We start from the raw sequence: 15846 nt of genomic DNA, 5'->3' as shown, positions 1-15846 counted from the left end.
AATAAACTTCTTTATTGTTTAAGTCACTAATATTTTGGGCTTTTGCTTACTTGCAATCAAACTTAATCCTGATACAGTGGGTAGGATTATTAGCTGCATTTCAGATGAGGAAACTAAGACTAGAGGAAGCTAGAACAGAGAGAGGTAACAGAGGTAGGTTCAAACTCATGTCTCTGCCCCAAAGCTGGTGCCCTTAACCACCAAGCTCTACTGTCCTCTCCTAACTGGGTGGATAACTCCACAGCCTGGATTCCTCACAAGCTGGAAACACATACTTCTGAATCTTGAAAGGACAGGTGAGATGAACTTGAATAATAAGTAAGGATGAAATGCCAATATTTTAAGGGTAAATGTTACTCAAGAAAAGAATTTCAGTTTTCATGAGCACCAAGCATCTACCCCATTAAGATAGGTGAATGTTATGTTCACACTTACTAAATGCAACAAATGTTCACTAAAGACCTTTTGTGGGTCCAGCACTATATCAGACTCTGTGGAAGGTCAAACAAGACCTATCTCTGTCCTCAAAGGGCTTAAGGTCCAGTCAAAGGCATCAGGGCAGCTCCCACGTCCCTGCTACTTCAGCCACAATAAGTACCAGAGGACACCTTCAAATTCTTAAAGACCTTAGTTATAGACTTGCTCCTGCTCAGTTGGCAGTCCTAGCTGCAATTCTTTATTATCTCTTTGTCAAGAAATATTTACTGAGGAAATGAAACAAACATGCAAGGTCACGCACCACTGGAGCTAACTTCGACTTCTGTTTCCTTCTCTTTCTACGTCAATCCCTATGGTTTTTTCCTACCCCATGATTTTCCAAACCCGCTGCCTTTCCCAGAAACAAGCTTGCCCCAGACTTGGAAGAATGGTGAAAGTGCTTAGGAGGAAATTCCCCCTCCAAGGTTAATGTGTATTATAAATCCGCCCCAATTTTATTAGAGACATAAGGATTATTTCAGGGATGTCAGAGTAATGAGGACATTCAGATATGTTAATATTTTAAATGATCCAAGAACTGATTTGACAGGGTCTTCTCAAATGATGCAAACACAGGCATAAAAGTATCGGAAAACAAGGGCTCCAAGAAGTCACAACAAGCCTGGGGTTAAAAATTAAAACCAAGGGGAAATACCACTTTCCCATGGGAGTAAGAAGGAGGCAGAGTTTGACCCAAACGTGGTTGGGAGGGGAAGTAGTAGACAGTGCTGCTCAAAACTAGAAAAAAAGACAGAAAATCAGGGACTATCCCCTATGGGCACTTTCATCCTTCAAAAACTGTAAAGGAGACTTTAAACTTTGGGGTCAGATCGGAGCTAATTCTGTGGGCTCTGGAGAAAGCAGAGTCACCCTGAACCTCTGAGGATGCACCTAGAAACTGGAAAAGGACAGATGTTCCCTAAGGCTGAGCATTCAAGGGTTGACTTGGGAAGGTCCGTGGTTGAATGTAAATGGATCAGACTTATGTATTATAGCCAAAGTATTATATACAAAGGTGGAAGCAATTTTTAAACTGGCTTGATCTACCTAAACAGTCATAGAATATTCACTGATTTCCTCACATTGTTGCTATGAGTACCCTGAGTGGCCTTCTAGGTGTATTCTCCCACTTTTTTTTTTTTTTTTCACTTTTAACCAGCCAATATTTATTTAAAACTGCACATAAATCTCATTGAAATACGCTCTGAATTCTGTGCCAATAATCCATTGCAGCAGTCCTGGATTACAAGACAGGAATGTGGGGCGCTGACCCATCCATTCAAAAGTGTGTTGTGTGATCATAATTGAAGTTTACTGCACACTTAATGTTTGCTAAGTGCTTTATACGTATTATCTCACTTAATCCTGACAACTCTCCATGAGATACGTGCTACGGCAAGTCCCATCTTACAGAAATTGAGGCTAAAAAAAATGGAAGGGACTTGCCCAAGTTCACACACCCTGTAAGTGCAGAACGGGGACCTACACCTGAGTCTGACTCCAGAGCCGGGGCTGACCACTGCTCCCTGTACTCCCACAAAGAATGCATATGCTTCAGACATAGCTCTCAGATATCACATTTGACACTCACTTCGGTGTGGGGAGACAGAGGCCATTATGCCCATCTTTCAGATGTGGCAACAGAGGCCAGAGAAAAGAATGGATCTGCTGCTGGTCACTAAGCAAGGGAGTGGAAGCATGGGGGCACCCACCCTGTCTTTTGATTCTAAGCACAATGCTCTTTCCTCTACCAATGGAGGGCGAGGGTCTATGGTGGCCATCTACTTGGAAACCCCTATTTCCTTAGATTTGGGCAACAGAAGTAGCCAGAGGGGAACTCAGGGGCCTGGGGTTCGAGCAGGCCCTGAGAGCAATTTGTAGAAGGAATTAAGGGAGCCTGAGCCACACGTTAGACCTGCATCTTGGAAAAGCAAAGGAAATCACCCACTCCCTGACCTTTAGCCAAAGCTGTAGGATTTCTTCTTGCCTGAGACCAACTTCCAGGGTAATGACTTCAGATGGTATAGCACATTCTGTGTATTTCACACTTTCCTCAAAAAATGAAAGTGACCAAGTAGACTGTCAGGCAGCAGAAAAAAAGGGAAATCCCCACAATGACTCAGACCTCTGGGCCTGGTCTACACACCTCTCCACCCCCAGTTCCCTGCTGCCTCCACACTCACGGTTCTGGATGGTGATCTTGCGCTGCCGGTAATCCACCCCCAGCACGGGCTCGTTCTGCCCCCGCCTCTGGGCCACGATGCGAACCTCCCGCTGACTGTCATTGCAGTCATTGGACGGGTCCTGGCCCAGGGATAAAGCCGCCTGGTACGCTGGGGAAAGAGTACACACCTAAGTCACACAGCAGTGGGGAATTCCCATGAAGAAAGGTGCCCTTAGTGCTTTCTGGAGCAATGAATGTTCTCAATTTTTCCTGAGCTTATGCATCCCCTGGGAATCTTCTTAAACATGAAGATTCTGATTCTGGAGTGGGGATCTGAGATTCTGCATTTCTAATGAGCTCCCAGGTGGCACCAATGACCCACACTTTGAGCAGAAAGACTCCAGACCCCTCTAATGGGCCATCATTTCCAAATCCTGACTGCATCCCCATCTCCCACCCCAGTTTCCCTTGCCTCATTTTCAAAGTCACCCCAGAATCTGCTCCCATATGGTTCATCCATCTGCCCTTACAATAAAAGTTTTGAGAGCTGTTAAATCTGCTGGTGATAAATGTCTACTAGCCGGTCCCTCCTACCTTCCCACTTAATGCAGGCATTTTAAGAGTAACCCCCAGGAAACAATGCCTCAATTTAGAGAGGGGTGTTTTGGGGACAATGTCAGGCTCCGTGGGTGGCTCAGACAGTTAGGTTTTGGAGTTCATATTGTAAGATACTAGGGCTAAAAAAGGTAAAGCTGATGTCTTGCCCTGCTCTTCCTCATCTCAGGAAGCTCAGTTCCTTCCTGTGAACAGGGTATCTAGTTCTATTCTCCAAATTTCTAACGGTTAATTGTCCCAGGCTGGTGGTGGGGATCAGGGTTCCTTTGTTTCTTGAGAGAGGCAGAGGTGGGCAGCTAGGGAAGAGCTTTGGTTCCAGACAGCAGGACTGACGTGAGTAGGGCAGCTGTTACTGAGAGGTAGGACTTGGCTAAGCGTGGGGAGAGCTGCACAGCACTCCGGGATGTCCAGCAACGAACAGGCTGCCTGTGGCCAGGGAGCGCTCCAGCACTGAGAGTGTTTAGTCCACAGAGGACTGACCGTCCACCAGGAAGGCTGGCTCTAGAAGGGAGTGTGGCAGTGGGCGGGAGGCTCACAGGTGACCACTCCTCATGAGTCACGGAGGGCGGGCAGGAGTCTTGTCTGCATTCGGAGGAGGTGGGGGTGATGAGAGGCAGACCTACATCCTCATCTTAGCGCATGGGTGGGCAACCAGGAATGAACTAGGAGTCACGACTTGCTCTGCCTTTTACTTAATGTCTAAGCTGCCTTAATTTATTTTAGAACAAGGCGGGACATAAATTTTAAAATAAATAAATATTATGTGACCCTGAATAAGTTATGTCATCTACCTGGCCTCCGTTTATCTATAAAACGAGGGGACAGTATTAAGTGATCTTTCTGGCTTCTTCTCACTATAAGGATTTGTGATCCTAAATAATTCCTACACCCTAATGGCGGTACTTCACAGAAAGGCTCCGGGAGAGCAGGAGGTAGGGAGGAGGGCACTCACATGCAGAGTAGTAATCAAAGATGGGGTCCTTGCAGAAGGACTTGAAGCGCCAGGTCACCACCACATCCTGGAGCTGGGCAGAGGTGGTGTAGTCACATTTGAGAACGACGGAGGCAAACAGGGTGACGTAGCGCTCCGTGTGCTGGACTGTCACCAGCAAGGACACACACCCTGCGGCCAAGAGCGGGAGACAATGCTGAAGGCAGACCTTAGGTAGGTCTCTAAGGGGTGACCTACTTCTATTCATGGGGCAATAAAAGCATTGCACGCAAGCAAACACACCGCCTGACTGGCTGGGAGCAGCTCACAAGCTGCCTGTGTTCTTACTTAGCCAGGGCAGGGTTGGGACGGAAACTGCACAGACACCCTGGAGGAGACGGAGGAGAAAAAGAGCAAAAACCATGACTCTCAAGTCGCTCCCAGTCCACAGGGAGCGATAACACATCCGACAATGATAAAGAAACGATATTAAAAGAAGGCCATGTAGGTACTGGAGTGACTCTGCTAATATATATAATTTTTCATGTCGCTTCTCTTCTTAAAATGTTTTCCCATTTCCCTAAGGATAAAGTTCAACCTCTGTACCCTGGCCTAGGAGGCCAGTCACGTCTGCCTTCAGCCTTTCTCTGCGGCCTCATCTCCCTTCGTGCCCACCCCCACTCGGGGCTTCAGCCACTCCGGACTGGCCTCAGTCCTCCCCGCGCTAGGCGTGCTGTCTTCCCCAGGTCCTCCCACATGTACGTCTCTTGGCTGGAGCACTCTTCCACATCACCAGCTGCCACTCCACTCCCTTCCCCAGGCTAAGTACCATTTATTTCTTAGGTCTTCAGCTGCACCCTTACCTCCTCAAGAAGCCACCTCTGACTGCAAGTCTGGGAGAGGGGCCTCCCTCTGTTTTCCCAGAGTGCCTCATCCTACCCCCAGGCAGAGCATTTCACACTTCTGGGGATGGCCTGTCTACTGTAGGCTCTGAGAAGGCCAACTGGGTTTGCCTCTGACTCATTGTTCAAACACAAGAGCCTCATACTGTGCCTGTCACCTCCTTGGCACCCAACAAATGTTTGTTGAATAAATGATGGAATGGATGACCAGTGAAAATTGGCAGTTCAGCTGGTTGACATAAGCATAAAGAAAATAAAACAAAAATGATCAGACTGTGACAAATTTTATCACGAAAGACTTGAAGGAACTAACAATTTTTCTTTTTACTTTTTAAAAACTTTCTCCCCTTACCCTCCAAATCTACAGGTATACTGAAAGCTCCAAGTCTGTGTTGACGAGGAACCAAGTGGCACAGAAATGTCAGGTGGGACTTTGACATGGTCAGAAGTCCACACGTAACCAGCATCTTCAAATGTTCCTATGTCAATATGGATTCTAGGCCAAGTTATAGGGGCTTTCTCATAGGAGGTTTAGTGTAGAGCAGTAGTATTCAAACTTGAGCATGCACCACCAGGAGGACTCGTGACAGCCCAGATCATTGTCAGCAGGAGTTTCTAATTCAGTAGGACTTGGGTGGGACCCAAGAACTTATATTTCTAACAAATTTCCAGGAGATGCTGATACTACTTTGATGGGTACCATACTTTGAGAACCACTGGTGTAGACTAGCTAAAGTAAACCCAGGCTTTGGACTCAGATACAACTGGGTTCAAATCAAACTGTACTACTCACTTGGACATTGGACAAGTTATTTACTCTCTCTGAGCTTGTGTTTCCTCAGCTATGAATGGAGGTTATAACAGTACTAACCTAATCAGGTCCTTGCAAGAATGCAATGAGATAACCCACTCCTGGCACTTGGCATGGTACCTGGCAAGGTGCTGGCATATATGCTGCCATGTTAGTGACACTGTATGAGTCTTTTTCCTTTTTTCCCTAATTATGAGGGCCAAGGAGAAAGGGGTACAAGCTGGGAGTCCCTCCAATAGAGTTCTCAGGTAGAGCTACCTTCATTTTGACTGTTACTCCCATAAACAAAATAAATACAGTCACCCCCGTTATAGAGCAGCTGGGTGGGCCTGGCTCAATGGCCAGAGCCACAGGGTTCTGGGTCCTGCCTCGCCTTCTGAACACAACCCTCATAAGACGATGGCCACCAGCAGCCACTTTTCTCATGTCCACAGAGAGGTAGCAGAATGTTGCTTGGGACAGGCTCTGGTCCCCAGAAATGACCTGAGCCATCTCCAGGGCTGGGCTGTAATGAGGACATGCCAGTGACAGCCATGCTAGAGAGGGTCTGCAGCAGTGTGGGGGAGACCTGTGGGTGGGAAGCATCACAGAAGGAAGAGATTTAAGCTAGACCCTAAAACCCAAGTAGGATTTAGACGATACGTGAAAAATAGGGAGAGGGCAGAGAGACTCACTGTGTCAGGATGGAAGAAAGGAGTGAGCAAAGGCCCTTATCAGGAAGGGGCAGTTCCTTGGAGAACCTGGAGGGAACCAACCCAGCTGGTGCCTCTGGCTTTAGAGACAGAGGATAAATAAGGCGAGCTGGTGGTGGGGAGTAGGAAGTGGGGAGATGGGGTGGAGTGTAAATTGCACTCCAGAGTCTATTTCCAGTTAATGGATAATCACTGAAGGCTTTCCTGAAGAAGAGTAATAAGGTGAAAGTGATGTTTTTAGGAAGATGGATGACTTCCTTATTTAGTTGTGAATGGAAAAAGAATATCATTTTGAAAATAAGCCTTGAGGAGTTTGGGGGAAATAGCTGCTGTCTCTATTAGCTGTAGGATTCCTGGAAATCAGTCCAATCAGAATGGAAGAGCTAATGACTAGTATCTCCAGCCTAATGAGGATTAATTCATAATCTGATTTTTTATTTTTGCTTCTCCACCTTCACCACCTCTTTGTTTTTTTCCAGAACTGACCTGAAGTAGACCTTGGAGCTTTTACCCAACACAGCTTTAACTGAATACCAGAAGCAGGTACAGGTAAGATTTGACAATGAATAGGATGGCACTGTCAACACTAGCTTATTTTGTTCAGTAACATGCATGGATTGGAATAGAGAGAAAAACATTGATTTGTGGTGTAAACAAAATCTTAGGTTCACAAAGCACTTTCAAATATTTTCTTTTATTCCCTAAATATGAGCCCTGGGAGGAAACAAGTTGTGCCGGTGCATACACAGCAAATCTAGGATTGGATAAGGCAAATGGCTTGTCTGTGGTCATTCATTTTCTAAGGGGGTTGGAGCCAAGATTCTGCCCCTGAGCAGTCTCTTGCCACTCTACCTGGCTATTCTTTAAATAAAGGAAGATGTTTGGTATTCAATAGCTTGCAAATAATCAGAGCACGGGGCCAGGCTACAAGAGCAATAATTAATATACAACGGGCAGCAGTTAACTCTAATACTGTGATTAATAAACTACATGTTCTTTATTTTGCTGAATGGTAATTCAATACAAATGACAGTTTATTCAAAGGGCTCCAGTCAACATTATTTGTATAGAGGTGGAATATCTGCAGGGGGGTAGTGCAGGTTTGCTGGGAGTCAGAGAGGGTATTTGGTTGGAGCCAGAAGTTGCTCTGGGGTAGCTTTGAAGATGGCTGAATCTGACACCCTGAGGAAGAAGAATGGGGACAAGGGTGATCACCTTCATTACCAAATGCTCACTCAGCTTCTTTTCCATGAATGCTCTTGTTATGGACAAACTACACGTGGGGTGACTTGACTCACCTTTACCAACGTCAGCACTGGCTTTGTTGCCTGGTATTTCTCTTTTATCCTCTCTTTAATTTCATGCCTTAGGTGAATTTCAAGCCTTGAAATACGGCAGGTTCCCACATATCTGACCATAATGAGCTCACTCACACTCCCTCCAGGGGTCTGTTGGCCCTACAGCATCCTGAACAGCTCCCAGACCTTCACCCCTCGCCCAGCCTCACATGGAGAGTGGGGGAGAGTCTCAGGGCAAAAAGTACCGAGGAACCAGCAAACCCTTCTCACTTCTTCTCAGCTGTTGCTCTGGATTTCAGCATCTACTGTGTACCAGGTGATGTACATACATTGTCTCTAATCCTTGCAAAATTCCCTAGGGTGGGGTCAGCCCTGCTCATATCTGTGGGCAAAAGTTCAGAGACTATAATTAACCAGGCCCTCTCAGCCTCAGGATTTGAACTCGGGTCTTGCTCACACCAAATCCAATCTTTCCCAAGAAGGCAAGCCTGACTTTCCAAGTAGAAGTCAGGCACTGGACTCTCAAAAAGCAGGAGGAATTTCCAGATTGGGAGGAAGAGAGAGGTAGTAGCAAGACAGACCATTTCAAAGGCAGAAACCGCCTATCTTTTCCTTTAGCCTCTCTGTAAAACTAACCACACTGGGCACGCACACTACTAAGCAGGTAAAGTTTTCAAGAAGAGACTAAGGGCAGCAGAATCTGGGCTGAAAATATGAAGAGATTCAAAAAGATAAGTGTTCTGTTTATATGTGTCCTGGTTGCATCCTTACTCTTTTAAACCCGGTACTACAGGTTTTCAAATTCTTAAATTTTCTTTCTCTTCTTAAATTCCCTTCATCCTGTGGCATCTCCTTCTCCCCAGTTCATCACCATCTAATTGTCTAGTTGTGTCTATAATTTTCTCCTGAAAACGTTAATTCTGGAGACTGATTTTCTGAGTTCAAATTCTGCCTCCACTCCCCTGCTAGCTAAAAGACCTGACAAGTTATTTCCAAACTACAGTTGTTTCTATATATGCAAAATTGGGATGATGGTAATATGTGCCTGATAGGGTAATAGTGAGGGTTACATGAGATAAATATGTCCAGCATTTAGCAAAGAACCTGGCACATAATAGACACTCAATAAACAGTAGCTATTATTTATATCATTTGTTCTTACCTTGCCCACTTCAAGAGGTTGAGATCAATTGAGAACAGCATGTAAAAGCATTTTGAAAGAATTAAAATGATACAAATGTAAGCTATCATTACCGCCTTCTCTTTGCAAAATGAGTTAGTGCATTAAAGGCTTTTAAAGCTGCGTCTTACCTGGCAAACCCATTCACAGTTAGTCTCTGTGAAAGAGGAAGGGAGCTCTGTAAGGGTGGAAAGGTAACTTCAGATGAGATAGCAGAGCTCATGGGAAGGAGGGAAGGAGAAGGGGATTCTCTGTTTCCCGCCATGAGGTACTTTCCAAGACTACGCTGCTGCGCAGAGTGGGGACTACCATCCTGCGCTGAAGTGGAAGGTAAATATACCAATGGAAAAAAAGAGTATCTTTACAATTAAATGCCATGTGTTCCCAAATAGATGCAGATCTTTACACATTTATTTATTCAGCCTGTCTTCCCTGTGTAGTATCAGAGTGGGCAAGATGTTTTATAGTTTCTAGAACATATTATCCATACAGTATAGGGATACAGGTACAAAAGTTTTTTTTTCCTTTTAAGCTAAGAATCATTTTCAGGGGACCGGCTGGCATTTCCCCTCCTTTCCACATGAAGGGTCTCGCTTGGAAGGGAGTGGCAGGCAGGGAGGAGAGCAAGGTCTTTCCCAGCAAGGGGCAGTGGCCTGATGGTGCCCCTGATGGAAGGTCTTGATTCCTGTTTTTCAGGCACCCAGGCACCTCTGCTCCACTAATCAGGTTAACAAAAAGTACACAGGTTTAATCCTATCAGAGTTTATGTCAGGGCAAGCTATCTCCCCAAGTATATTTACCATCAGTATTTGTTACATTTCCTCAGGTAACAGTGCAAACAGAAGAGGAATCAAGGGGTAGAGGGCCTGGCAATGCATGGGCAAGAAGTAAGGGACGGAGAGAGCAAGGAGAGGAGAAAAGGGGAGAAAGAAGCAGGTTGGGGCGGGGGAGGAATTATGTCTATGCATTGCACGTTTAACAAAGGTCTGGGGGTGCTTCTCGACAGTTGTTAGGCTTGGGGTGGCAGAAGCCTATGTCTACCGTGGGGAGGAAACTGGTAACTACTGAGCACTTCAGTGTTGGTCAGCATGGTATTGGGGGCTTCATTATGTAGTATGTAGTTTAACCTTGGCAAACCCCCATGAGATCAGCCTTATTTTTCTCTCAATTTCGTAGATGAGGAAAATCCTCAGGGAGATTAAGTAACTGGTTTGAAGCCACACAGCTAGTAAATAGCAAAACTAGACATAAGCATATACCTCTAAAATCCCAAATCCTACAGTTTCCATTGTACCACTTGCCTTCTGGATAAGTTTCCTAATGGTGGAGGTTTAACCCTTTAAGAGACATTCACAAATTTATTTTAACCATTTTGTAGAGAAACCCCTTTCTTCCCTTTTTATTTATAAGATAAATAATAAGAAACTTCAAACAATAGAGAAGGGTATAAAGTAAAAAGTTCATCCTTGCTCACTATGAACTCTACTCTCCAGAGGCATCATAATTTGGTGTCTACCCTCCACATCTTTTCCTACACGTTTTTTTAAAAAAAAATAATCATATTATGTACATTGACCTGCAACTTTGTTTTTTCTTCAAACTAATGAGATATCATTATATTCTATCTCAGTATATATAGATCTAATTTTTTTAGTGGCTGCATGAAAATTCGCTACATGGATGAACCATAACTTACCCATTTTTCTAATGATGGGCAGTTAGGTTGTTTCTAATATTTCACTATTACAAACAATGCTGAAATAATTTGTTGAAATGAATACCTTTATATTATATAAAGTATCTCTTCACATGCATGCTTTTATTCTAGTAGGATGTATTTCTCAAAGAGAGATTGCTGGGTCAAAGGGGATAAGGCTTTTATATTTTAATAGACAATTCAGGAAAGAAATTTATATTCCCATCAACAGTGTGTGACACTCCCATGTTTCACCACAATCTTTCCAACAGGGGAAATATCAATCTTTAAAAATTTTCTGATAAACTACTAGGTGAAAAAAATAGCCCCTCAGGTGGTTTGAATTTGATATCCTTTGGTTATTAGGGGTAGAGGACAACAAGACCTGGTTGAGAGGCAGATGCTCGGGGTTTCCCAAAGTCAGACGCTCAGTGTCTGTGACTCAGTGACTCATCTGTGTCCCCACATGCTAATCTCAGAGCACATGCAAATTTAAGTCTCACCAGAATGACAAATTTCTGTGTGCCCTGGGCCTTCAGAGGTCACTCATTCACTCATTTATTGAATACCTACTATGAGCCAGGTGCTGTTCCAGATGATGGGGGTAAAGTAGCTAACGAGAGAGACAAGGTCCCTGTACTCTTGGAACTTATACTCTTGGGGAAAGTCAACAATATATAAGTAAACGGATAAACAAGGTACCTCTGGTCATGGCTAAGCTTTATAGGATTGCTTAGAAACTGCTAGAGCTTTGAATAACAAATCCTACTACTGTACAATAAGAGCCAAGAGGACACACGGGTCCAAATCCTCCTCATAGCTCTTCTTGGTTGTTTCAGAATCTAAATCAGGCCCCAAATCTAAATCCTATTCCTTCTGTACAAACTTGGGCTTCTTCCCTATTTCCCATCTCAGTGAATGGACAAGACTGAAAACTAGGAATCATCCTTGACATCTCTTTCTTCCTCACTCCATATAAAATCTATTATCAAATTGGGTTTATTTGTCTCCTAAGTATTTCTGGAATCTCTGTCTCTCCATCATCACCATCACCCTAGCACAAGCTACCATCACTTCCAGCCTGCATACTGCTTCAGCTTAACTGGTACCTGCACATACTCTGGTTTTCCTCCATGTGGATTCCACACCCGTCTCCCAACTCTTTCTCCTTAAATATCTCCAAAAGCTGTCCATTGTTCTTAGGATAAATACAAAGCCTTCTACCATGACCCATGAGGCCATGCATATCTGGTCCTACCTATCCCCGGCCTCCTTTCCACCACACGTCCGGTGGCTTCCTCCTCTCAGTCACACTGATATTCTTGCCACCTCTCATTCTCACTGAGCTCCTATCCAGCAGCCTTGCACATACTATTCATTTGTTTGGGATGATCACCCCTCAGCTCTCAGTGTAAGCATCATTTCTCCAGGAAGGGCCTCCTGAATGAGCAAAATCCATCTATTATATGCTCTTTTGGTGCCTTGTATCTCTTTCTCATGGTCCCTATCGTAGTTGTATTTCTACATTTGCTTGTATTTCCTTTAGACCATAAGCACCATGGGGACCAAAGCCGTGTCTGCTTTTGTTTGAGAGTACGTCTGGCACATGGTGTGCATTAAACCTTTGCTGAATAAACAAACAAATAAATTCATACAAGACAGGCTAAGCTGCTTGGAACAAATTTTAAGTGCTCTGAAAGTACAGAAAACAAATGGTTAAAGTCAACCATTTGTAATATGGCCAGACAAAAAGCAAGGAAGAAGGGTGTATGTTGGGGGGAGAGGGGTTACAAGAGCATGCTCATAGCAGTGGAGACAAGGCTGCCCATGTTAGTGAGGCCATAATGAGTGAGCCTTGAATTCCAAAGAGCTTTAATCCACTCATATAAACTATGGGGATCCAGTAGAGGTTCTTGGAGGACTCAAGTGAAGGTGGGAAAGATTAATCCAGGTAGGTTAACCCATCATCTGGGTGGAGGATGGTTGGAACTAGGCAGAGAGGTAGCAGCCTAGAGGCAAGGAGATGGTTAAGATGCTGGGATTAAGCAATAGCACATGGTGATTAACTGGGTTTGGGAAATGAATAAAGTGTAGAATGCTTTCCTCTGACCTCACCTTACCCTAAGATTTGTAGATTGGAAGATCCAGAAACGAGGACTGGAGAAAGACAAGACATGATCAGAGTCTTCCTAACTCTTAAAACACACAATTTTATTTCTCCCCTAAGGACTTCAAATAATGAAATAAAGTATTAGGCTGAAAGAAACTTAGGCAGACAGTACAGTAATTACCCAGCATCTCATCCCACTGCATTGTTGTTGAGGCAAGAGGTTTAATGATTAACATCTGGTTACACATCCAGGAGGTAGTCAATTTCTATTTCTACCAGGATTCAATTAGACAAAACAAACCTGCTCCATGGTATGAAATAGGTGAAAGAGCAATGGGCTGAGTGAGGATGCCAGGGTTCCCGTCGTCCCAGCTCTCAAACCAACTCCACTGTGTCAACTTGAGACGCCTGACTTCCCGGGACACAGATTTCCTTATCTGTAAAACTGGCTGGGAGGGGAAGACAAGGACTGGGAGTGATTTCTACTTGTGTTCGCAGAGCACTGGGGTTCTGGGAGGTACTTCAGGGAGCCTCATGGCAGGGGGGTGGGGGGCAAGGGAGGAGTCGAGTGGACAGTCCCCCATCCATCACCTGAGAAGCTCTACTTTTTACTATCTACTGTATCAGGGACCAAGATGTCATTAGGTCTTCAGTATGATCCCAACCTTCACCCCCACCACCAAGGGAAAGCTCCTGGTCTAGATGCTCTCTAAGAATCTTGTCCCTTAGATGTCAGCTGTCTGATTTCCCAAAGAATAATATAAGTTGTTTGATAGCTACGTGTATCTATAAGTTAACACCCCTCTAAGATCTTTTTAAATATTCACAAAAGCACAAACAACACACAACCTTTTAGAATTTGGCAGTGGGGGGGGCGGGGGGCAGAATCTAAACTTTTCATTCCAGGAATAAACTTTGAGGTTGGATGAAGGTAACCAGAGCTATTAGCCAATAATGCAAAGGGCTATAGGAACTTACTTTAGCCTTAACTTAAGGCTCTGTATTAAGAAGCAAATCTCACTTGTGTGATAAAGACTTCTTTCTTTTTAAGGAAAAACAGTTTGGAGAATTACACACGCACAAAACCCTCTGACAACCCATCTCTCCACAGCTCCAAACATAAAGACTGTGGTAACTTCACAGGACTTCCTGACCTCAGAGGCCCCAAGCCACACCAACTAGCCAGTACCCACATCTGACATAATCTCTCTACTGACCCACACTTCGCAACTGCAGAAACTTGGATGCTAATCAGAGAGCTGGGTTGACTTTTCTTTAGAAACAGAAGAGAACAAGGTGACAGACCAAAATGAATACGTTCTAATGCAGGGTTTTCCAAAGTTCATACCTCAGTTTGCAGTGGGTCTTGAGAAAATCAACTTACTGGATTTTTCTATTTAATACTGTTAATTTGGGGATTACTTTCTATGAATTTAAATGTTATTAAAGTAATATTTAATGTTAATTTGTTATTCTTTTATCAACATAGTAACTGGTTTTGTGTGTGTGTGTGTGGGGGTCTGTGTGTATACCTTTTGTTCCTATTTTATAAATCTCATATATGTGTGTATATGTCACAATGTAAACTGTATTTCTTCCTGGACTTAGGATTTTTCCGTGTTCAGCATTCTTTGCTTCTAAAATGTGTCACGCAGGTAGGCTTCCACTTAACGAATGCCAGGCAAATACAGCAGTCTGTATTATTTGACCACCTCAGTATCCTGGCTACTCACACTGCATGGTTGGTTCATGAACACCTGGAGCTCCACTTTCTGAAGTCTCTGTCCATTTAGCAATTTGCTTACTTTAAGAATATACCCTTTAGCCACCAGAAAACTACTAGAGCTAATCAAAGAATTTGGTAAAGTTGCAGGATACAAAATTAATGCACAGAAATCTCTTGCATTCCTATACACTAACAACAAAAGATCAGAAAGAGAAATTAAGGAAACAATCCCATTCACCATTGCAACAAAAAGAATAAAATACCTAGGAATAAACCTACCTAAGGAGACAAAGGACCTGTATGTAGAAAACTATAAGACATTGATGAAAGAAATCAAAGATGACACAAACAGAAGGAGAGATATACCATGTTCTTGGATTGGAAGAATCAATAGTGTGAAAATGACTATACTGCCCAAAGCAATCTACAGATTCAATGCAATCCCTATCAAATTACCAGTGGCATTTTTTACAGAACTGGAACAAAAAATCTTAAAATTTGTATGGAGACACAAAAGACCCTGAATAGCCAAAGCAGTCTTCAGGGAAAAAAATGGAGCTGGAGGAATCAGACTCCCTGACTTCAGACTATACTACAAAGCTACAGTAATCAAGACAATATGGTACTGGCACAAAAACAGAAACATAGATCAATGGAACAGGATTGAAAGCCCAGAGATAAACCCACGCACCTATGGTCAACTAATCTATGACAAAGGAGGCAAGGATATACAATGGAGAAAAGACAGTCTCTTCAATAAGTGGTGCTGGGAAAACTGGACAGCTATATGTAAAAGAATGAAATTAGAACACTCCCTAACACCATACACAAAAATAAACTCAAAATGGATTAAAGACCTAAATGTAAGACCAGACACTATAAAACTTAGAGGAAAACATAGGCGGAACACTCTTTGACATAAATCACAGCAAGATCTTTTTTGACCCACCTCCTAGAGTAATGGAAATAAAAACAAAAATAAACAAATGGGACCTAATGAAACTTAAAAGCTTTTGCACAGCAAAGGAAACTATAAACAAGATGAAAAGACAACCCTCAGAGTGGGAGAAAATATTTGCAAACGAATCAATGGACAAAGGATTAATCTCCAAAATATATAAACAGTTCATGCAGCTCAATATTAGAATAACAAACAACCCAATCCAAAAATGTGCAGAAGACCTATATAGACATTTCTCCAAAGAAGACATATAGATGGCCAAGAGGCACATGAAAAGATGCTC

General features: G+C 43.5%; 1 protein-coding gene across 7 annotated transcripts in view; it reads right to left on the bottom strand.

Annotated features, from left to right (window-relative positions):
- The window catches only part of ILDR1 (immunoglobulin like domain containing receptor 1), a 72220-nt gene that overhangs the window by 54933 nt on the left and 1441 nt on the right, over positions 1–15846 (bottom strand). For all 7 annotated transcript variants that reach the window (XR_009008173.1, XR_009008171.1, XR_009008172.1 and 4 more), the window contains exons 2-3: positions 4209–4379; positions 2661–2810 (exon numbers count right to left, since the gene is read on the bottom strand). Coding sequence is in view for 4 of the 7 variants with exons in the window: in XM_057545554.1 (XP_057401537.1) it covers positions 2661–2810; positions 4209–4379 (321 nt within the window). In the remaining 3 variants the exon portion in view is untranslated. The remainder of the gene's footprint in view (positions 1–2660; positions 2811–4208; positions 4380–15846) is intronic.

Source organism: Balaenoptera acutorostrata, chromosome 4 (genome assembly GCF_949987535.1).
Source record: "Balaenoptera acutorostrata chromosome 4, mBalAcu1.1, whole genome shotgun sequence".
NCBI lineage: Eukaryota > Metazoa > Chordata > Mammalia > Artiodactyla > Balaenopteridae > Balaenoptera > Balaenoptera acutorostrata.
Note: the sequence above shows the minus strand (reverse complement) of the source record. Positions and strands in the feature narration are given on the sequence as shown.